Source organism: Ochlerotatus camptorhynchus, unplaced genomic scaffold (genome assembly GCF_037179485.1).
Source record: "Ochlerotatus camptorhynchus isolate MF236.1 unplaced genomic scaffold, CSIRO-AGI_Acam_v1.1 ptg000383l, whole genome shotgun sequence".
Lineage (NCBI taxonomy): Eukaryota > Metazoa > Arthropoda > Insecta > Diptera > Culicidae > Ochlerotatus > Ochlerotatus camptorhynchus.
This window is the reverse complement of record NW_027040870.1, coordinates 1,675,962-1,699,605: the sequence shown is the minus strand read 5'-3', so window position 1 is coordinate 1,699,605 and position 23,644 is coordinate 1,675,962. Positions and strand designations below refer to the sequence as shown.

Here is a 23,644-nt window from a genome sequence, read left to right as displayed (position 1 = left end):
AAATCCCCCCCCCCCCCCCCAACCCGAGATAATTTACGCACGGCTGGCTAGTTGAAAATCATAAACAAGTCGAGTCAGGGAGCGCTCTACAAACACCTAGCTCTCTTTTTACTGTGGAGAGAGCAGAATACAAATACTGGCGGGCCTCCAACTTTTGCCTCAGTTTGACGTTATCATTCCGATGTGTAACATCAACCTCGGTTCTTCAGAGCAGCAGTAGCGAGTCGGCAGGACCTATCATCTGCTTGCAATCACACCATTGTAAGCCAGGTACCACTGGAGTTTAGTGAACTTTTCATCGAGTCCTTTACCGTGTGGGTGTGAAGTTCTTCCAAATTCACGCTTTGTGATTTCCTGAAACCACTGCGACCGTCGCACGGGTGGAAACAGAGTCAAAATAAAATCGCAGTGTCAAAAATAAAGATTACACCCTCCCGCTTGAACAATCGCGAGGAAATAATCATTTCTTGTACTTGTGAAGAGTGTGTGATCAAAAATCGGTAGAGATGCAAAACGTTGTAGATTGCAAGGAACACATGCCGAAGGCCGATACCATCCGGCTGCGGAACAAATATATCGGGTAAGTATTGAGCGTAGATGTAGAATATAAGGATTACGTAAAAGTTGCAGTTCTTTTGTTTGTGAAGTATTCCGTAATGCCAATTTCGTGATAATTGCTTAGACAAATTATTTTTCCATTGTTATGCAACCAAATAAATCCAGATCCTGTTTTAATCAATCCCGTTAAACGTAATATCCATATGATTTACAACAACATTTTCAATTTTCTTCTATACATATTTACCTACTCATATTCCCGTTTTCTATCGAAACGGATCTTCCATACAAAAGATCTTCTTGTATGGGAAATCTGCTTCGATCGAAAACGGAAATAGGGATAAACATGAACTATACCTATTTAGAACTAGACAATGCGGCCAAGCTTACCTACATTATTATTTGAGACAATCAAGCAACCTTCCTGTTTTTCATTATTTATTTTTCCTCATCTCATTTCAGCAAATCCTGCCAACTGTTTTACAAAACCGACCCGTTGAAAATAGTTCGTGGCCAAGGCCAATACATGTACGACGAGGAAGGGTCACGCTATCTCGACTGCATCAATAACGTCGCACATGGTAAGTTTTCCTCGCTTCATGTGTGAACGACCCAAAATTAATCAATTATTTGCCACCATTGAAATCAGAACAAAATATCAGTAGGCTGTAACATATTACCGCTGGCAAAGGACAAGGGTTCTCTCAAACAATTCAATGAAAAATAAACAGAGAATGCACCGGGCTGTAAGCAAAATGAGAGTCAAAGTGTCTACGGCTTTCGGTTTTTAGTCAGCTGCTTTGTACGTACGTGGGATCTATATACGTAGATGAATAACAACACGAACAGCTGCCAAGAAACGACAATTCATCTCGCCGCATATGGCCTTGTGTAGCACGTGGTGTTCCTATTTAGAATAGTGAGCCGGTTTCGAATTAAAAAAAAAACATGCCGTACTGTGCCCTATAAGCAGATATTTATAATACATTATCACATTAGGTTCATTCGGTGTAGGTAATGTCGATTTTCCAAAACAAGATAAACTGGTCTTTCCGTTCATCGGACTTAATTTCAGAATAATTTAACCCACTGACTTGACATGGTCTATTGCAGAGAATTGCCACTAGTTAGTGTAGTAGTTGACTTCAGTACCGTGCTGGTACCAGATTTTGCGCGGTTCCTAACACTCAGTTTCCAAGAAATATCAGCAATATTTTTGAAATTTTCCCATCGCAAACACTGTTTCTCGTGTTCAAAGTAAGAGAGTTGTTCAAACTTTTTAAAATATATCGTTAAAATCGAGAAACGCTCGAACATACATGAATGCGCAATCATTAGGAAACTGCGCAAAGTATGGTGCTGGTACGGTATATGCACTCAATTAAGAAATGGTAATTTGTTGGCATTGAGGCAAATTGTGGGGTAGACTTTTCTTATAAAACCGCGTGCTACCCCGTTCTTAGCTATTTTAGCTACTGATGCCTTAAGAAGTTATCTGGAGAATGACATGCATTATGATAGCTAATGCGATCAACATGGTATTAGATGTTGATCGTATGCTAATGCCCACCGACCTTCTTTGCTGAGGGAGACCATGTGTCCTTTCGTTGTATTCCGCATCATTATACTTTTTATTATCTTACTTGCCAAAGCTTATCTGCAGGCAGGGATAGCATTACAGTGAGAGCTCTAGCTTTACAAATCCCAAGCATCAAACCAGCCTCTGTCATGGTGTCGTGTTGTCAAGTCGTTTACCCGAGTTATTGCTGTCAACAGTGTGAACCAAATATAAACTGAGGTGTGCGCGAAATTTTTGTTTGCGCTTGGTATTTGCAGTCATCAATCTGTTTATATTTTGTTTGTATGAATTGCACGATTCTCAGTGCTGCCGGACTGCTGCTTCCATATGAGCCCGTCGCCGTCGTTTATAGACGCTGATAACAGTTGAGGATTATTGTGATACTTCTGACTGTCTACGGTTTACACGATAACCTCCCTTGTTCTCGTGTGTACTCTATAATTCAATGGGCAAAACCTTGACGTCTGGTGTTGGCTTGAATGAAGAGTTGAAGTATGTATCAATAAATCCGTTTGTTGTTATTATCTGAATTTAAACACATTTCTCTGTTGGTGAATAAGGATGCATTTTTATGAGATGAAAACTGAATTGACTTCCGATATGCACTATCCAAGTGTACCAAGTTACAATCAGTTAAATCAAATTGACTGAAGTTTTAATCAACTTTTTCCAACAACAACACGTCGTTCCGCAACGCAAGTTCTTGCAAGCCGTCATTTAATATTAATAATTGCTTTATTTACCAGAGTAGCGATTGTACTACTTTTCCCCGAAAACGGTTCCTGCGAAAATTTTAACTGAAATACGGTTCCTCAAAAACACTAGTTCCCCGAAAAAGTTACGATTTTCAGTAGGGTATCTGTAGATTGGACTTCCAGGCGTTGTTTATAGCGAGGGGCGACCAATATGATGTTGCTGCTTCTATCCCATATTGGATTGTCCTCAGAACTGTGTGCCAGAAACTTTGAAAGTCCAACAAATGTTTTAACTAATCATGTTTGTATTACTCCATGCGTGAAGTTAAATGATTAACATAGTTGGAGATGCTTAAGGTCAGACTTAAAGTGGACATTTTATACGATAGATAAGGAGTAGAAAGTAGATAGTTGATAGTGGTGAAGGGTATATCCCCCGCCACCACTGGCAAAAGAGATGATCACCGATTTGCTCACGTACCTTCGATGTGCGGAAACAGTTCTATCGATTGCCTTGCCGCTATCGAACAAATATATTTATGTGTTATTAAAACAATTTAATGATAGAGCAAATTTTAAAGCTTATTCTAAGTTAAAGAATAAGTTAATTTTTGGTCAGAATACAACAATTTTATTCATGTTAGATGGTCCTGCTCCACTTTTTTCAATAGCATACACTGACAAAGAATTCTCTTCTTAGTACCGTATAGTTATCATAGTAATGAAAATTTACTGAGCCAATACAACTCATATGAGTTTTTGAACGGAGAAGTTAGACGTTAAATAACATCAATTGAACGGAAACTGCTCCGAAGACACTATCACCCTGTTTTGCGAGTCACTCGACTCGCAGAACAGGGGGTGTATGTCTAAAATAACTCGTTTTTGCGTAAATAATGAAACTCACGTTTTGGCGCTTTTAAATTACTGTTCCTGCAGTTCTTAGGGTAGTGTAACAATGTCCATTGGTTTCATGTCGCCCTTTATGGTCATTGTGGTGGTTGTTAAGACAAGTTAAAAGTATCTACGGCCATATTAATTTTTATGACCGTTTTGACGATTTGAAGGTCATTTTGATGATTTTAAAGTAATTTTGGTTCGGTATATGTGATGGCAGTTGTTATCGTATGACTATAAATCTAGACTAACATTTGAAAAGGGTGGAATTCCAAAAACACCATATCGAGAAAATCACTTCCGAATTTCGATGATTTTTTTTTCCTTTGATTTGTTATCCGTCGATCTTGTTTTCCGTGCTGAGTACCGACGCCAGGGAGGCAGCTCCCACACCTGGACCCTAGCTATCGATCATCAACGGCTTTACTTCCCTTCCGAAGGAAGGCGTGATCAGAGATGTTATGCCTCAGAACATCCCGGCGGCGCCGACTGGGATTGAACCCAGGCCTGCTGGAGTGAGAGGCAATCACGCTTACCACTACACTACCGGCGCCGCTAACACTCGCAAGTTGTTCATCGAACAAGCATTCAACGGTCAATTTAAAAGTGTCGTAGTTCGTAGTACCGCCACCTGTAGCTCGCGTTTGACGTTGACACACTACCTCCATCTGTTCAGCGTACTGCTCACCACAGTGTACTCAACAGATGGCGGTAATGTTTTAGCGACGATGTTTTACAGTGAGAAATATTCAATATGTTATGTCTGTTTGTCTGTGGGTGAAGTATCAATCGGATTCATTTCAAATGAATCGGGCTTAACTAGATACTACAGAATCAGTACGTTTGACATATTAAAATAATATAATTCGTAGTTCTGGTACAAGGCGTAACAACCAGATGCAGCATAGAGTTAAAAATTGGAAATACGTCATGTAAAAGGAAACGTACACGGAGATGAAAAACTACCCAAAATTAAGTACTTTTCCCTCAATTCCGGGGTTCAGCCCAATAACCTAAATTTGAGTAAATCGCATATAGTAGTTTCCATTTAACATCAGCAAAAAAATACCTACTCTTAAGTATATTCTACCCAAAATTAAGTTTAATTCACGTAAATTTGAGAATATGCATTTTACTCAAGAGTAACTTATTGGGCTGAACTATATCGTTGGGTCGAATCTCTTGTTCCTTTTTTGACAACAATAACGAGTGCAAGTGAGAGGCTAAAGTCAATATTAAGTAAAAAGAACTCAAATTTTGGGTAGTATTTTTTCTCCGTGTAAGGAAGGGAAGTAAAGCTGTTGGTCCCGGCCATGTGTGTTGAATGAGTGCGATATCCTACGCATGTGTGGAAGCTGCCTTCCTGCATATTCGATTGCCGTCAATGGATGGCAATCGATGTCTGTCGGTGGCTGGCACTAGATTGCGGAACATAGACCGACGTTAAATAAAGGAAAGAAGATTAATTTTATGAAATTCTTTTAAGAATCTAACATTTTTTCGGTTCAACTAGGCTGCAGTCACTTACGATTTGCGTTAGAAGAACGTATTGAATGGCACAACTTTTGTGGGTTGGACAGCTGCCTACTAATCAATTTCAGTAAGACAACGAAATCATTGCCCCAAGTGACGCAAATAACCTTGTGGTTATCTGTCAATATAAATTAATCAAGTGAACGGTGCTAAATATACCAAACGGTCGACATGAAGTCTGTCATAGAAACAGCTTATCTTTGTACGTTTAAAGAAGGCTTTTCCCGTTCTTGCGTACTCTTGCGTGGTTCCGAGAGGTTACCAGTTATGTTATGTTCTCACTAAGGTTATAACATGTTACAATGTTATCTTGTAGATAATTATTATAATACCCTTGTAACATGTTATAACACTGTAGTCTGAACAAGACATAAGGTTAGTCTAGTGAGGGTCTATAATAAGAGGGATGTTAATTCAAAACAAACTGCCTTGGTATCTTGCAACATTACCGATGAACATAGATAGACGCTGGTCGATTGCCTCTGGCTTTGACTGTTCGTTTGGCTTTAAATCACCCACACAAAAATAAAATAAAAAACAACCCAACATTAAATTCAATTAATTCGTATCCCATATTCCGTACGATAACCCAAATTTGTGTAAACAGCTGAAAGTACACGTACGCATAATTAAGTTCAATTCACTCAAATCTGAGAATATCTCATATTACTCAATTTTGGCTTCTTGTACACAGCAAAAAAATAATTTTGATATCACATCAAAGTGGATGCACTACAATCATGTCGAAAATTTCATGTAATTTTCATGACCACATAAATAAACAAACGCAGTAAAAGCAGCGTAATGTCATTTCATGCATTGTATTAATGATAATTTTGTCCTTTTTAGCAAGTAATATTACACCATATTTTCGACATGATTGTAGTGCATCCACTTTGACGTGATGTCAAAATTATTTTTTTGCTGTGTACGGAACTGTATGGTTGAGTCGAATCTTTCGCTCTACACTGTACCAGAACATCTTCCTCTGTTCGAATGAAACCTCAGAACATCGAATTCGCTTCTTCCAATGATATCTGCAACTGGATGACGATTGTTTTGTAATCAGATGATGCTCCTCTTGAATACAGGATCAATACGAAAAGCGAACGGATCTCAGTTGAAATACGTAATGCTCTCTGTAGAATGATTGTCATCCCAAATTGAAATGCACATGGTATTGGTTCAGCCCCATAATGCAAATCATCCAAAATGATGATGAAAATAATTATATAGATCGCCATTTGCTGATCTGAGCTGACAAACGAGGTGGAAACATAGTCACCTCGTTTGCTTTTTACTCTCTGAGCATAGATACAAATAGAATTCAAAGAGAGTTCTGACTAAAATTGAAATGTAATTTGGAGGATACTTTTAGGAGAACTGAAATTGAATTCCAAGAGAAGAAGGGAATTCTGAAAATAATTTAATGAAAATTCTGAGGGTAATTCTAAAAGCACTTTTAAGGGCTATCCATAATAGAACCGGATCTGACGCGTTGTGGCAAAGTGACAGCTAAATCTATTGTTGAATTGTAACATTTACGGCAACGCAACGCAAACTGATCTAATGGTGACCCTTTATAAGTATTTGAAAGAAGTTTTGAGAAAAGTTTCAAGGACATTTGCACCGAAGATGTACATTTCAAGGAACACTATGGAGAGTTTCAAGGTTGTTCATGTAATTATCTTTGGAGAACTCAAGAAATTCCTGTAATTATCTTTAGAGAACTCAAGAATTCACGGAATCACTCCAAGAGAATTATAAATGAATACTTATTGAATACTGAGGAGCAGTGATGGATCGCTCTTTGGAGGCTTTTCCATTACATTTTAATCTTAGAAGCTAACAAAAAACCCAGTTGAATTTTCAGTCAACCCATCGTAAAATAGAAAGTTTAATGCATTATCCCCCATCAAAATCAGTGCTGAAATTTGTCATTTGCCAGACTTTCAAGCTATATTGACAAAATTGTTTTTCACATAGTCACTGACAGACTTGATCCTCAAAAAAAAACCTTGGTCAAAATCTCATTCATTTTTTCGGCAATGACAAAGATTCTGTTACCAGGTGAAAAGTGTAATTTCTTGCATTCTGTGTCAAATTATTGTTATACAAGCAGTTCATGGCGTAGATGCTTGTTCACTTTAACGGCTCCATGTAATTTTTTTGCTCAAGCCATTTAATTTCGTTACAAATTTAGCTAATAAAAAATCTGCACATGTTTGTCGCTGAGAGCATTGCTACTGACAATTGACATGGTTTGCTTTGACGATGAATATTAACTCAAATGAGTGACCAAGGCAGAATTTTGAATATCGCCGTGTATTGTCGAGATTTTGCAGCACTGATCAAAATATAAAATGTCCGTAGAGTAACATTCTGTGTTTTCACTGAAGGTGCACTCGGTATCGCTCTTCAGTGAAAACACGAGAGTGTGGCTACGATCATTTTAAATTTTGATAGGGATATTAATAGTACTAAACTATCAATTTTAAAATGGGGTAACTGAAACATCAATTGGATTTAAGTAATTCGTAGATTGGATACTGGTAACTCTCATGTATCTACTTTATTGTTCTTATTCTGATTGCTTAAGGAAAACTATTTGATTTTGATTTTGATTTTGATTTTGCGAGACAGAAGGGGGTCTTATGAAGGCCAGATCTCAAGTTTCAAGGCCAAATTCCAGAACTTGAGTGGAACATGGTTCTCACGTCAGACTATAATGTCTAAAATGAACCACATGCCCCAACCAACCCCTAGAACGGCTCCCATACACTCTCCATGCTGAATCGTGAGTCCCCCCTTTTCCCATATCATTACATGCAAAATAATAACCCGATGCAGGTCAATTGAATATGCCTAATTGAATTAGTTGCAATGATATTGTTAACAGTAATGACAGTATAATATAGTAATTTAATAAAATGAATATTTACCTGTTAATAATGATCGAGGTTGGTAAAAACTTAAAAGGCACCAAAGGCGGTACAAATAAAAGCAAAAACTCCACTGAATGCTAATAAATGAAACCGATGAATGACTGACTATTTTACGAGAAATCGAGGAAGTAATATTGAATAGTAGTAGTAAAGAGTGATTTGCGGTAGAACAGTCGTTTTGTTTGCGCTCTCGCCGTCTTCAAATTCGTTCATAAGGAAATCATCTTCGCTGTCTTCATCCGAGAAGGAATATAGTTGATATCGTTGTTTTCTTCAAAACTGCATCGTATTGATCTAAATAAAAGAAAAGAGAAAACAAAATCGCCAATCGATCAAGCCAAATTCAAAGGTAGTATAATGCCAAATAATGGAAATAAATTTTTTACATTTTTGTAACTATTAGACTCAATTATTTAAAAGAAACAATTCATATTTTACACTATAATTCTTAACTACATAATTATTTAATTTTGGCTAGTAGTTAAATCAAAACAAACTTTGGTCCGCTACATCACAACTGGCATCACTAGTGTGCATCTTTCAAAATGTAAAGGTACAGACAAGCCCTGGGACCTGGTTGCAGGTAAGCAATCCTCAAGGTTATGCCAATGCCCAGGGATTGCTTAAGGAAAACTATTTGGGAGTGAATAGCTCTCCAATCAAAATTCAGAACATGAAAAGTATGACAATCACCATAGCCGGCCACGCCCATCTGCTCCGTTACAGGGAAAGGAAGGATATTGTTTAAGTAACATCTACTTAACGGGAAGTCAGTGACTCACCGACGCCCCCATAGATGCTACGGAGTTTGATACTTGGGTAGGAGATGGGTCAGGAATCGCTTAAGCAGACGATGTGTGACCATAGTAATTGTTTTGTTTTGGAGGAGCCTGGGAGCAAACTCGCGGTCTTCTACTCAGTAAGCAGAAGCGGCAGCCACCACGCTAGCCGAGCTCTTCAATTTATATTATATATATATTCAATAATACTGATTGAAATACAATGTAAACAAATCAAAGCTAAGAGTCTCATCCGAATCAAGTGATTCCAAATGCTATGGATTCATAGACATTAAGTTTTAATAGATAAAAGTAGAAAAAAGGAACAATCTCATCAAATCAGTCCAAGTGAATCCTTAGAAATCGTTTGGTCGGATGTAGTCGATTGCTCCAAGCAGGGATGGATCGCTCTTTTTGGACTTTTTCGTTACTTTTTAATATAGAATGCTTGCGTTATATCCAGTTGAATTCTTAGTTAATGCATCTTGAAAAAGATTGTCTAACACTGTTAATCTCCCTATCAAAATTCAAATTACCTTGAGAGCGCTCTCGAGTGTAGCTTCAGTGAAAACACATAGTGTGGCTCTACGGTGCGCAGTGTTGGGAAAATATCAAAAAATCAAATCTCACCAACGCCCAAGATCACGCTTGATTTTCGTAGACAAAAATCAACAAGCAAACAACTGCGGTTGGTTTTGCAAGCTGTGATATCGCAGCTCAGAATATCAAGCTAACAAAACTCACCAGCTGCAATTTTCAACAAACTGTGGTGAGATTGAGTTTCATGATTTTTGCTTTACACCCAAATGTAACCAAAACTTCCATAACGGCTGGCAGCAGTCACTTCGTGTCTTCCATCGGTGAAGAGTAAAAAGAGATAGTAAACTATACTTTCTCTTTCTAAGAAAACGATGTGCAACGGAATCATTTTTGTGTCGAGTCAACTCTCAGCTTGATTTTTGCATGTTGTGAATAGTCTCGCAATATCAAAGGAGCTTGTAAAATCAATATCAAGCATGATATTTTGTTCCAATATCACGCGTGATATTGCGAGCGCATGAGAGCGGAAAAATATCAATTGATTTCTGATTTTGCCAACACTGACGGTGCGGATATTGATAGGGTGAATTTGATACGGTGAAATTTGATAGGGTGATTAATAGCACTAAACTATCTATTTTAAGATGGGTTAACTGAAAATTCAATTGGATTTCACGTAGGCATTCTTTATTAAAAAGTAACGAAAAAGTCCCAGAAGAGCGTTTCAATCTTTGCTGTGGAGAAATATTTTCAGGATAATTCTTTGGGAAATTCCTAGGTAATACAGTGAGAAATGTTACAAATTTTATGAGAATTGCAGGTCGAATCAAAGAGCGTTTTATTGTTAAAGTCTAGAGTATTATGGAGCAATCAATTCTAAGGAAATTCTTGAGACAATTCTTAAAAATCCTGTATAAATTATTTTTTAAATTTCTGGCGCATCAAAACTTTCTAAGGGGTTAAGCTTTGACAAATTTTCAAAACTTTTAGTTATGCAAATTGTTGTCGCTAAGATATTGTAAAATTTGCAATGAATGGACTTAGTCAATCGACTCCTAATACTATATTTCTTTTGATTTGAAATATTACCAGTTTATTCAACATTTTGCACTCCTCTATTTCAATACCTAACCGCGTAAAATGTAGCTATGACTAATGAGTATCATATAGAAATGCATACAAAATTATTAGATCTTTTGTTGAACATAATACCGAGCATTTATATTAAAAATTATAGTATTTAAACTACAGTAATAGATTAATTTAAATACTGCAATATTTGTTATGCGCGATTTTATCTTATATGTTTATTATAAATGTGGTTTTCTAATTAATTTTGTTCTGTCTAAAATCTAGAATGATCAAATCAATCTAGAATGATCGGATCAAATGAACAATTTCTTGGTTGTGCTAATAATTTAAGGTATATGTCTTTGAATTTGTTAAACAAATGTTAAAGTTTAACTTTCAATAGCTTTGATCATAGAACTGCTCTGTTTGTGAAATTTAAGTTCGTGAGTCTGAGTTGAGACTTCCGACGACAAAATTTCCACTGCCGACAGGAAATTCAAGTGTTACCAGCGAAAACGTCACATGAACAATAAGTACAAACGTTTGTGGCACTTGAGCGATTGTTTTACTCAAAATAGCATATTTTTATGTTTAAACCTGGAAATTATCCTTTGAAATCCTGGAAAAACCTGAAAATCTCAGGGAGTTTAGTTAGCAAAATGAATAGACACCCTGGATTAGTATAAATTGCTCTCAGCTTGTGTTACTTTTTTCTCGAGTGGGTGAACTCAAATCCATCGGTGTATTTCATGGAGGAGCACTACACCAGCCGGTTGAACACAGTTTTCCATGAATATGTATTGCGCATTGAGTCGGAGGCAAAGCGGACCTACGTGAAGAAACTTAGGCGAAATGGCGGTATACCACTCGATGTGTCCTATAAAGAAGCTCGTGCTGATTTCGCGGAAGAAGCTTCTGATCTCTTCGAAAAATTCTTCAAGGATGTTTTTTCGACTACCCCTCCTGCTCATTCTCTGGATGATCTTCGTGACTGGATGAGCAGCATAGCTCATTACAACTTGCAATTGCCGCAGTTGGATGTATCTGTTGAAGAGGTGATGAAAGTTCTTTCATCTGTAGATCCTTCTAAAGGCCCTGGTCCAGACTGTCTGCATCTCTCGCTTCACCTGTGTCGATTATCTTCAATCGTTCGCTAGTTAGTGGTGTTTTCCCCACAATGTGGAAGGTTGCGTCCATCACACCTATTCACAAAGCTGGAAACATCCACAACGTTGAAAATTATCGCGGAATTTGACTGTTGCGCACTCCAGAAGGATATTGATTCCCTTTTGCGCTGGTGTACATTGAACGGTATGCAAGTTAATGTCACAAAATGCTGCGCAATATCTTTTAGCCGTTCACGCGAGCCCTTACGACATGACTATAGGATAGGACTCAGTAGTTTGCTCTTCGTTTCTTCAGTTAAGGATTTGGGTGTTATCATCGACTCTAAAGTCAGATTCAATGAGCACATCTCCATGATAACTGCTAAAGCATTCGCCACATTAGGTTTCTTGAAACGAAACACAAACGCATTCCAGGACATCTACGCGCTGAAATCACTATACTGTGCTCTCGTCCGCAGTCTTCTAGAGTATGCTGTTGTTGTGTGGGCACCCTTTCACGCTATTCAAGCTAACAGAATCGAAGCCATTCAGCGAAACTTCGTAAGATACGCTTTACGTATTCTGCCCTGGAACGATTCGGTAAATTTGCCGCCTTACGAAGAACGGTGCAGGTTGATTGACCTGAACACGTTGGCAGCAAGGAGGAAACTACTTCAGCGACTCTTCGTGTTTGGATTGCTTAACGGTGACGTGCATTGCAACTCTCTTGTGAGCCAAATCTACATCAATGCTCCTCATAGAGTTCTACGTAGTTACACGCTGCTGTGGCAACCTACCAATCTACATTAGTAAGTCTACTTACAGACATAGAATTCGACACCTAGCCTAGACAATATCTGTACAACATTATGTTGAAGATTTAATTAAATAAATAAATAAATAAATATTGCGTATTTGAGAATTTATCTGAATATGTTTATAGTACACCGGGCCTAGTGGAAATGCGCGGGAAAGTTGAAACGGAAGATTTAATATCTATAAGCGGAAGTTGTTAAGTTGCATTGTGTTCTATCGCTAGCTACTGGATTTAAAGTAAACACAGTGATTATTCACTTCCACTAAGAGATACGCCTCCCGCTTAAACTTCCCCGCTCATTTCAACTTACTCCGGTATAACTACGCTGCAAATAAACGCATACACATGCTTGGCATGCACAGTTGTACACACCAACTGCTCATTTGTTAATAACTTTTCACTCAGTTGTTGAAATTTGTTTTTATTTAATGTAATTGATAGATTAGGATCATAGTTTGCTATCGATATGCAAAGAGTAGTTAAATCTTAACATTTGAATTAACACCAATGAACTGTTGGACTTAAATATCGAGATGTGCAGCGAGCATTTCTCACTTCATTTTTACGACGCAAAAACAAATACAGTTTATTACTAGAATTAAAATCAACTTTTTTTACGTATACATAAGAAGCTATAACTCTGCTCTATCTACTGCTTCAAAAAGAACTGTGTTTCGTCAACTGTGTGTAAAGTTATTAGCAAATGAGCAATTCGTGACCAAAACTGTGTATGCCAAGCATGCGCATACATACATTTGTTTTAAGTTTATTCATAAGCAAGCACCACACGGATAAAAGGGGGAGGTAGCTCATCGATTCTTCCGGTTCGCCTCCTAGCATCGTGCTATAAGGTACCAGGCGATAACCAGGGTAGTTGATCGATAGCTCGATGACATCATTTCGTTGGCGTCTGCAATGGGAAATTCTCATAGCAGGCGTTGACGATGGGACGTTGCGAGTTGTTGAATAGCAACTATCGTGGTAACTCACCGATTACCTGTCGATCTGCCAAATTTGGAAAGACGTCTGCATTGAATTGTCTCATATAAAAATATTCCGCCCACTATATCACAAGAAATTGCGAGTAGCTGAGTGGAATGGAGATAAGTTAAGCATTGGGTACAGGACCAAGTCTCCCCTGGGTGGTGCCAAAATATGAGCGCAATAGAATCATCAAGTTGCCATAAGGCACGGAATGAGACTATTGCATGGCTGGGTAGTCAAAGTCTTCCATTCGTTAGTCATTTCAGGTGGATTAGAACAGGTTTGGATTTTTCAGATATAAGATACATTCATACCATTGGCATTTGGTATTTGAGATAAAGACAGAGACAGGATGCGGAGGGCCCGCTTAGGGGGAGCGTAACCCATGTTATGGCTTCCATTTATTAAATAGTTCAGATAGGCGGGAAATGATAGGTTCATGGTGAGAAAATGTACCATATGGTGCCCGTTCACTGATCATTGCAACGTTGATGATTTCCTATAGTGACACATATCACCTTCTTAATGCTTCAGTATGCCTCAAACGATTAATTCTTAGTTGTTAATAGAACTTCCTTGATGAAATCGGCTGCTTCACGCAGACTGAGCAATTCTGATTATAGTGTCAGATTTGTTCTGTATACAGAGGAACTGGGAGGGCTTATTAGTGTGACTATGGCATTACCAGACACTCCCGGGTAACTAGCTCAGTAGCATGAGACCCCTGAACTATGTCGCAGGGCCGGCATGTTACTGGGTATTCGGAGGGGCTACGCGGACAAAGTATGAAACACAGGAATATTCACATTTTCTAACACTTTTATTTGCCCTTTTCTGTGGCGTGTGGGTGTGGGTTTTCACATATATGTGGCGTGTATGCGAGGGTTTAAAATGTTACGGTACTCACTGTTGCAGCAGATTCTTCTTCGGCGTCGCGACGCTGGCGTTGGCCCACACGGCTGCTCCTGCACTACCGTGTGCCGGAAACTTGCGGCGCGGGCTGCAGACAGTGTTGTTGTCGCTTTGGGAGAATGGCGGATCTGGTGGCGTTCATCAGCCACATACGGCTCAGCAGGTGTTGCTGGCTCGTTTGGCTGGCAGGCGTCTTCCGTCGTTGACAAAATCGGCTGACCGTGGCATGGCCACCTTGGCCGAGCCGAGACGGGACCCTCCTTGGCAATTAAGGCCACCGGCCTGAGGGAATCGTCCCTGACGGACGATCGAGGATCATTTACTATTAGGCTCGGAAGCCATGTTGACTTCCGAGCCGAGCCGTGTAAAACCGTTTTGCTTACGGTACGAGGTGTACATGTTGTACAAAAGCACAAGAAGTCCTGAACGGAGGTAGGCTTTCCAGCCCAAACCCCACAAGGGGGGGGGGGGTTGTGTTATATATGCACTACACTTCACAATACCGGTCTACACGGACGCCTGATTACTTCTCCATTTTTAGCTTAATTGTCCTCCCTTTAGTATCGTTCGAGTGTTTTTGCAGCGGTACTAGCCCTCTCGCTGCTGTGTGTTGCCTTCTGTCTTTTAAATTAAAATACGTGAATTTTCCAAACAACAACAACTCATACAAACGAAAATCCACGGATTGTAACCAACTGGTTACATTAGAAACTTATCACCAATAAAATAATGATCTTCTAGTAAATTTTGCATTTAATTTTATTAATATTTTATTTTATTTAAGCATATTATTTTTGTTACAGTCAATTTGCATTAGCATATGATACAAGAGATTTAATATTACTTGCTCGTTTTCGCGTAAAATAATCAATATTATTATTATTATTTAGCTTTATTTAGGAGGCTTTCAGCCTTAGGCTGGTTCGCCTCCAACAAAATAATCAATATTTATCTTACTTGTAATTACCTTTGAAAGTTTTTTTCTTTTTTTTTTTTTTTTTTTTGTGATCTGAAAATTTACCAAGTTTGGTTAGAAGTTTCGAAGCTAACGCATGTCCACAGGCCTAATAGAAAGATAGGCAGAACAAGTGTATCATTAAGAATGGTTGCATGCAGGGTTGCTTCCACTCACTTGCTATAGATGAGTGATTTTCGGAGTTTTGAATTCGTTAGATGTTGTAATGGAGATTTGTGCTGTTGGATGCGGGTGGAGATTGGAGGGCGGGTGTTTGATGCATAGAGCCTGTCAATTTCGCTTTCAGAGTGTCGCAGTCAGCGGTTTTATGATTCGTGAGCGCCCGCGATTCGTAGAATCGTTGATTGTGACTGCAAGTAGATTTGACGGGTTTTGTGTTTCGGACGCTTGTTTTTGGCCTTTTCTTGTGTCTAACATGTGCAGAGTATCATTATAACGTCTACTGGTTTTGAGATTCCTGGTGGCGTGAAATATATTTGTGAGAATATCTTTTTTGAGATTTTAACAGTCACGTTTTGTTTGTAGTTTATATTTTATTTATTCATGTAATTATCGTAAATAATAGTTATTCAATAATAGATAGTTCATCCATATATTCGTACTTTGACGCGAAGCGCTGTGGATTATGGATGCTCGATGACCCTGGAGGGATCGATTTTGCTTACTGAGCAGAAAATCATAGATTTAACCCCAAGCTCTTCAACAGCACAATAAATCGCCACCATCATGTGTATATTTGATATTAAATATTAACCTTGGAAACTATTTGCATATCAAGCGAAAACGTAGTCCTGTATTGTCGCGAAGCGTTATGGTTCTGAGATGCTCGATGACCCTGGAGGGATCGTTTTTGCTTACTGAGCAGAAAATTATGGGTTTAATCCCAAGCTCACCGTCATGACTCTTAAAATTCATTATCACTAAACAAAATTAATATGTTCTTTCGATAGCCGGCTATCGAGAGATTAAATAAACAACAAATAAACAATACATACTTTTGGTTACATCGCCAACTTGAGGTGAATCCTAACCGAATACCCTACCCAACCCTCCAACTCCGTAGCACTTATGAGGGTGTCGCTAAGTCGGTGGCCTCTCGTTAAGTAAGTCCTACATCAACATTTCCTTCCCTATCCCTAGTTATGGTAAAGATGGGCGTGGCCGGGAATAGCGACAGTCATGCTTCTGTTACTCTTGTTTAGATTGGAACCAATGTTTACTCCTCAGCATTATTCCTGAAAGTAGTCTAACTGAGAATTTCAGAAGAGACGTGAGTGTCGCTAGTATCCAATCTACGAAGTATATCATAACAACGCTAACGCTAACGCTAAGCAAGCACCACACGGATAAAAATATTGTTAATACTCAAAAGTATATACAATCATATTGATGCAAATATGTATTGACGACGAACATATTGATGAACATATATATCATCCCCTCATTTTCCCCTTCTGTTTGACACTACAGCAGCAGATGAGGCCTGTTCCTCAGCAACTTTTGTCAAGCTGGTTGTGATTTGACTCGGAATAAATGTGTATTGATGACCCCCCGAAAATAATATTGATGGAAATATTGACGAAACTTCTGTCGTGTGGGGTGTAGTAAAGTTTATGGCTGTCCTAAATGTAATGTTCTTTGTGCACTTCCGTAGTTAATGATTGAGAGCTTTCTATGCCTACCATTTCACGACTTTACATATTGTACACTCTGCACTCAGGAAAGTTGATTTTTTTTTCATTCCAAAAAGATCTTCATCATGCTTTACAACAACTTTGCTTTACGCTTGCGCCTTTCGAGAATCCTGGTACTGTAATTGCATATCTATCATTCCATTAGGTTTAAAATGAATAATTCCATCTTGTTTTGACCTACTTGTAGTGCAAACATGTATGCCATGTACATAGCTATATATGCACATAAGCTTAAATTATTTCTTTAGATATTCAACTAGACCGGCTTATCTTCCCACAACTGTAGAATTAGTAGCGCTGATAGTGCTGCCCTAGAAAATTTCAAAAGCAACACCGTCCGCTTCTCCAGAGCGTTCAGATCGCGGCAGCACGTTTCGTCTCGCCCGACCTGTGCGATAGTAGAGGCGTGATAGCAACTAGCGTCTTACCGGCTAACTTGTTTTCGTAAACATCTTTGTGAGCGTCATCCATCTATCAACAGGATTGTGTTTGTTTAGACCATTGACTGAGCACGTGTATCGGAGGGAGCAAATCATTTAGGATTCACGATTCTAGCACGTATAGAGGAAAGTGGGGCAGTCTCGCAACTGGGGCGATAAATTAAGCTAATTTTGTGTAGCTTATTTTGAAAAATATGCTCTATTAGTATGACAAATATGATACAAGATTTCATAAAACTGAAGTGATTCATCGATTGCTTTTTTCCAATATTCTATTAGTTGCGTTAAGAGTATCTAAGTTTATCTTTAAAGATTATCACTTCAATCAATTCGGAATAATATTAGCAATGTACATTTTTTAATTCAGTTGCCTAAAATAGCATTGTATAGATAATACACTACATTTGAACGTTCCTTTTATTTTGGAGAAAATAGATGTTCTTTTGACGTAGACTACGTCGTCCGGGAAGGTGCAACGGGTAAATCAAAAATCTAGACTACGTCTTCCGGGAAGGTACGTGGGTAAATCTAGAATATAAAATTGTGACCGTCACGAAAAGGTGTTAGGTTTCGAACGCAGCCCAACAAACATTGAATGTTGAATAAGAGCTTATTCAGGTAAAAACAAGCTTCTCCAGCTTCTCAGCTGTTGATCAACTCAAATTGTTTGTTGGGAGATAATCTTGTCATTTATAGATTGAATTAAAATCCAAATTCCTCAATTGATAAGAAATAACTCTAAGAATCTGAAAATTCCACGAGAAGTTCTCTAAATAGCTTAACGTAGTCTACATCAACCATGTGGTCGTGTCTTGTACACAACCCCATCAATTTTTATTCTAAATTAGTTGATAGTTCTCATAAATTCGAATGAGAGCACATTATGTTGTTCATACGCTTCTGTGAAGCTGTGCTCATTCTGTTCCGACGGTTGTAAATAGTTTACAGAAAAGTACATCCATCCATTTTGTCTTCTAAGCAAACATTTAATTGCTCCCACTTTACCCTATATTGATGATGTGAAACTTGCTTGAATAGTTTACCTACCGTGTTGGGCTGCGCAAAACAGTAGATATGATTGATACTGGGAAGCTGGATTATTCCGCTTTCCTGCAGACACAGTTCAAGGATGGAATACGAGGGCAGAATGAAACGATATTATAAATAGCCCGCATCCATCAATATAACTAGTTTATTCCAAACCTGGATGTGTATAGCTTAATATTAGATAAGTGTTAACCAATTTATAAGGGCTAGCTAAGATGTTTAGAGCTCTGTGCTTATAAACTACAAATCCTAGTAGTGTTCGAGTCGTCTTATTCTCCTTCTTTTTCCTTGGCTTTATTACGTCCCCCCTCTAGGAGTTTACGCCGGCCATCAACTTAGTGTTCTTTGAGCACTTCCACTTGCTAATTGAGATCTTTCTAAGCCTCTGCCATTTTTGCATTAGGGAGCGTATAAGTATGTCACGCTCTAAGGGGAAATGGGGTTAACAAATGTGTGACAAGCAATGCATTAGGTATAGACAAAAACGCATGATCTTGCTTTATAGCTGCGCCTTTTCTGATTGCGCTAAGGGAGGCCCCTAGCAGCAGTGTTCAAGTTTGAGTAGCGAATCGATCCCACGAATCGACTAAAAATGAAGTATTTTCGCATGGTGTAAGATATTCTTTTGAGAATGATAGCATTACAAAATATTTGACTTATTACAGATCGAATCTTGTCACACCAGAAAAAGAGAATCATAGTTTACGTTACCAGTGCCGAATGATCCCAAAGCCGTATTTAGGAAGACGAAAATGTGTGCAGTTGGTTTTAGGTCGCCTTCCACCTTGTCGATCCACGTTTCTACGCGCCTCTTCGTCTCGTTACCAAGAACCATTTTCACTGGGCTGTCATCCGAAATTCTTACGACGTGCCCAGCCCACCGTAGTCGCCCGATTTTTGCGGTGTGGACGATGGGTGGTTCTCCATGCAGCTGGAGCAATTCATGGTTCATTCGCCTCCTCCACGTTCCGTCTTCCATTTGCACACCACCGTAGATGGTACGCATTACCTTCCGTTAAAAACGCCATGGTCCTCCATAAGCATAGTTCATGTCTCAGGTCTAATCAGCGTTTTGTAAACAGTCAACATCGTGTTGCGGCGGACTTTATTCGACCGGAACGTCTTTCGGAGCTCAATGTTTGCACGTTTGTAGCATAATGCGTTTTTGAATATCTCTGCTGGTGTCATTTTCGGCGGTCACCAGTGAGCCTAGATACATGAGTTCTTTTTTTTTTGTTTTATTATAGTCACTTTAACACTCTTGGGTCATTCGTGACTTGTCAAATTTTGTCAAATTGTGAGATTTGAACTCGTGACTTTGGCGTGAGAGGTATGGATGTTAACCACTACGCCGGGGTCGCCCCCGATACATGAGTTCATCTACCATCTCGATTTCAACACCGTCAATCTAAACTCGTGGTGGACGATAACATAATTTTCTCTTGAACTCACGGGACTGACATCAAATGTTTCCACAATGGGTTTTTTTTACAAATTTGACAGTACTCTCTTCATAACAAACTTGAACAACACATACGAGCTTTGCGGTTCTATTGCATATTTTGCAGCTGTCGCGTACACCACCTGCTATCTGTTTTGCGTTGGTTGTAAGTGTGTGGGTGAAAAATGCTGGCTTAGCAGCTCCTTCATTTGAATGGACTCGAGAGTGTCCCCGAAACCGTTTATACGGAAATCCGTATTCGTGCATAATCTGCCATAGCTGGTCTCGATCGATTGTGTCGTATGCATATGTGAAAGGAAGAGATGCGCATCCATTTTACACCATAACACGGCACCGCTCATAGGGAAGGGCGCTACTTCGTCGTAATCGCCCATTTCCGTTCTATCGAGCAGAAATCATCAATAATATCTATGATTTCACCATGCACAAAACAATAATACGTTTGTTCCGATGCGTTAGTTCATTAGCTACGACATAAATCATATTAGAGCGCATTGTATGCATATTTACGCTCATTGTTCTCAAAACAAAAGAAGCGCGTTTCAATGCGTTTGGACGGAATTGAAACGCGTAGGACGAATTTAGAAGCAAGAAGCAGTGTTAGATTTTTAATAATATCTCAACATTGTTTGACTCTTTATCAAATTCAACGGTACGTATGGAAAGGTGGATAAATTTAGAAGTTATCTTTGATGAAAACATTCCATGTTTTGTTCAAACGCTTTCTAAAAAGCGTGGTAAAGTGCGGGATGTCCTTAGTAGGACGGAAATTAGATCAAAAACCCTACGTCAATTTTTTTCGTGAGTTCATTCCGTGGTTGGTCAATTAGGTTCTGCAGCGTAACGTTACGAATGAACTCACTGTTCAGTAGATGAACTTTTAGACAGTTTAGTGGTGCTATTTACAAGCACTTATATATTTTTCCGACAATTTTTTTTTAAATCCCAAAGTTATAAGCATACCACCAAATTATTACCCTGCAATATTGTCTTGACGAATCTACTTAAATGATCTCATGTTCTATTGTACAATTCTTTATCTCTTCTTAATTGTCCTTCACAGTCGGTCACTGCCATCCAAAAGTGGTAGAAGCCGGTTCCCGCCAGATTGCTACTCTGTCTACCAACAATCGCTTTTTGCACGATGAGCTGGTCAAGTGTGCCGAAACGTTGACCGCCAAGATGCCCGGAAATCTGTCGGTTTGCTACTTTGTCAACTCGGGCTCCGAGGCTAACGATTTGGCGCTACGCCTTGCGCGACATCACACCAAGCGCCACGAGGTTATCACCTTGGACCAGTAAGTATGAACTTATTCACGAAGGAAGTGGCGGTACTATACATAGATGACGTGAAATGTTCCCCCAGTGTTCTAAAATCTGCGCCCTTAGTGTTCTTTAATCTGCAATTGAGTTCACTGCCCATCATCATAAAGATAATATATACAGCCAGCTCATATTATCGTAAAAGCAATCGGTAGTGTTATTGTAAGGTTATTTGCGTTCGCCGTGAACTGATAACGTTAATCCTACGCACATCAACAACTTATAAGCTCTTATAAGCACCCATGGCTATTTGCATTCTTCTGCGTCTTTATTCCGACGATGGATCGTCAGCTTTGTATGCGCATATCTGAGTATATCATTTTGCTCTCTATATTCGCAGTGCCTATCATGGACATGTGTCTGCGGTGATGGACATTTCCCCGTACAAGTTCAACCAACCCGGTGGTGATCCGAAACCGGATTTTGTCCACGTAGTAAGTATCCGGAGCTAAATACCAATCACATGCATTTTCATCTTTGAATCATCGAATCACTCGTATGTGTAAATCGATGACATAAACATCTTTGCGACAACGGCATGCGCCAAAGAAAACTATGAATTGCTTCCGTTTTCCTCAAGGCACCCTGCCCGGATGTCTATCGGGGAAAGTACCGTGACTGCGATTATCCCGAGGACACTGACTTAGGTCAGCTGTACGCTGATGAAGTAGCTCGACTTGTAGAGAACTGCCCTACCGGTGTCGCGGCTTTTATCGCCGAAAGTCTGCAAAGCTGTGGCGGACAGATCATTCCACCAAAGGATTACTTTAAGAAGGTGTACAAGTGAGTATAAGGCATTGTTTTGTGTTTCACACGAATATTCACCGCTCCGTTTGGGTTTAGAATAATCCGTGATGCCGGAGGTGTTACAATCGCTGACGAGGTGCAAGTTGGTTTCGGTCGGATCGGAACACACTATTGGGCTTTCGAACCTCATGACGTCATTCCGGACATCGTAACCGTGGCCAAACCGATGGGTAATGGCCACCCAGTGGGTGCTGTCGTCACTACACCGGAAATTGCAGAAAGCTTCGCTTCCACTGGAGTGTGTTACTTCAATACGGTAAGTTGAACTGCACACTCAGCAGATTACAGGTGACTTTATTATTAACATTTTTTTTTATCTATTCAACAGTATGGTGGCAACCCGGTATCTTGTGCTATTGCTAACGCTGTGATGAATGTTATCGACGAAGAAAAGCTGCAAGAAAATGCGCTAGCTGTCGGAAAATACCTTCTGGAGCAGTGCCGTTCACTTCGATATGAATACGATGCGGTTGGTGATGTCCGTGGAACCGGTCTATTCATAGGAATTGAACTGGTCATCAATCGCAAGGAACGCATCCCTGCCACTAAGGCAGCCAAGGCCGTTGTTGACAGAATGAAGAATACCCACAAAATTCTCGTAAGCAGCGATGGACCAAACGAAAACGTTATCAAGCTAAAGCCTCCGATGGTTTTTAATGGTGAGAACGCTGATCAATTCCTGTATGGTTTTCGTGAATGTTTGACCTACTTGGAAAATCAGGAAAAATCTCAAGTCTCAAGCCCAGTTGTTACGATACCAATGTCTGCGACTGGTGGGCTATGTAGCCTAGCTAATAATGCCATCAGTGAAAAGCGTGAAAAATTAATCAAATCTGTTTGAACTTCCGCCTTAAATATGAATTTTAACCAATAATTTACCTTAAACTTGTAAGCCTCATCTATACAAATCTTAATATACTTATTTGTTTAAAAATAGGTAAGCTTACTACTTTCGAAATGCTTTACACTTTGAAGGAAAATTCTTCATTCTAACAATTTCAATAATATCTAAAAATGTATAACTTGTTTTACTGGTTTGTAGTAAGTATCACAGTCAACTCAGATTTTGATCCTACAACTTAGACGCAAAAATATTACCATAATCCGGAGGCAAATAAATAAAACGTGCTACTGAAAATAAACATGAGTTGTTTAGGGAAATGCTAAGGGCATCCCACCCTATTCCCGATATTTATTAAAATAAATGTATTTACAATGAAGTGTGGTATCATTGTAATCCCGCGAACACACTTGTATGACCAACTATGAGTATGGGCATTATTTGTATAATAAATTATGAGCACATCCACGGTCACAATTGTATAGTTTCTGGATTTGCTCATAATTTATTATACAAATAATGCTCATTTGCTCATAATTTATTATGCAAATAATTGTCATGCAAGTGTATCCGCGGCATAAGGAGATGGTATTTCAATTCTGTCAGTCCAGTGTGTCAGTGTTACATATTAGAGATTG

At 39.1% G+C, this 23,644-nt stretch overlaps 1 protein-coding gene across 1 annotated transcript; it reads left to right on the top strand.

The window, feature by feature from the left end:
• Positions 1–186: 186 nt before the first annotated feature.
• Positions 187–23,187, top strand: LOC135710457 (alanine--glyoxylate aminotransferase 2-like). The gene is made up of 7 exons (XM_065233044.1): positions 187–580; positions 1,021–1,139; positions 21,099–21,333; positions 21,699–21,792; positions 21,939–22,141; positions 22,202–22,421; positions 22,494–23,187. The coding sequence occupies exons 1-7, from the start codon at positions 507–509 to the stop codon at positions 23,004–23,006; spliced, it is 1,458 nt and encodes a 485-aa protein (XP_065089116.1). The 5' UTR covers positions 187–506; the 3' UTR covers positions 23,007–23,187.
• Positions 23,188–23,644: the final 457 nt, after the last annotated feature.

Excerpts from the sequence above, each read along its gene's own strand:
- LOC135710457 (XM_065233044.1), top strand. The coding sequence starts at position 507 with ATGCAAAACGTTGTAGATTGCAAGGAACACATGCCGAAGGCCGATACC. Across the intron at positions 21,334-21,698 it reads GAGGTTATCACCTTGGACCA|TGCCTATCATGGACATGTGT; the intron begins GTAAGTATGAAC and ends CTATATTCGCAG. Across the intron at positions 22,422-22,493 it reads GAGTGTGTTACTTCAATACG|TATGGTGGCAACCCGGTATC; the intron begins GTAAGTTGAACT and ends TCTATTCAACAG.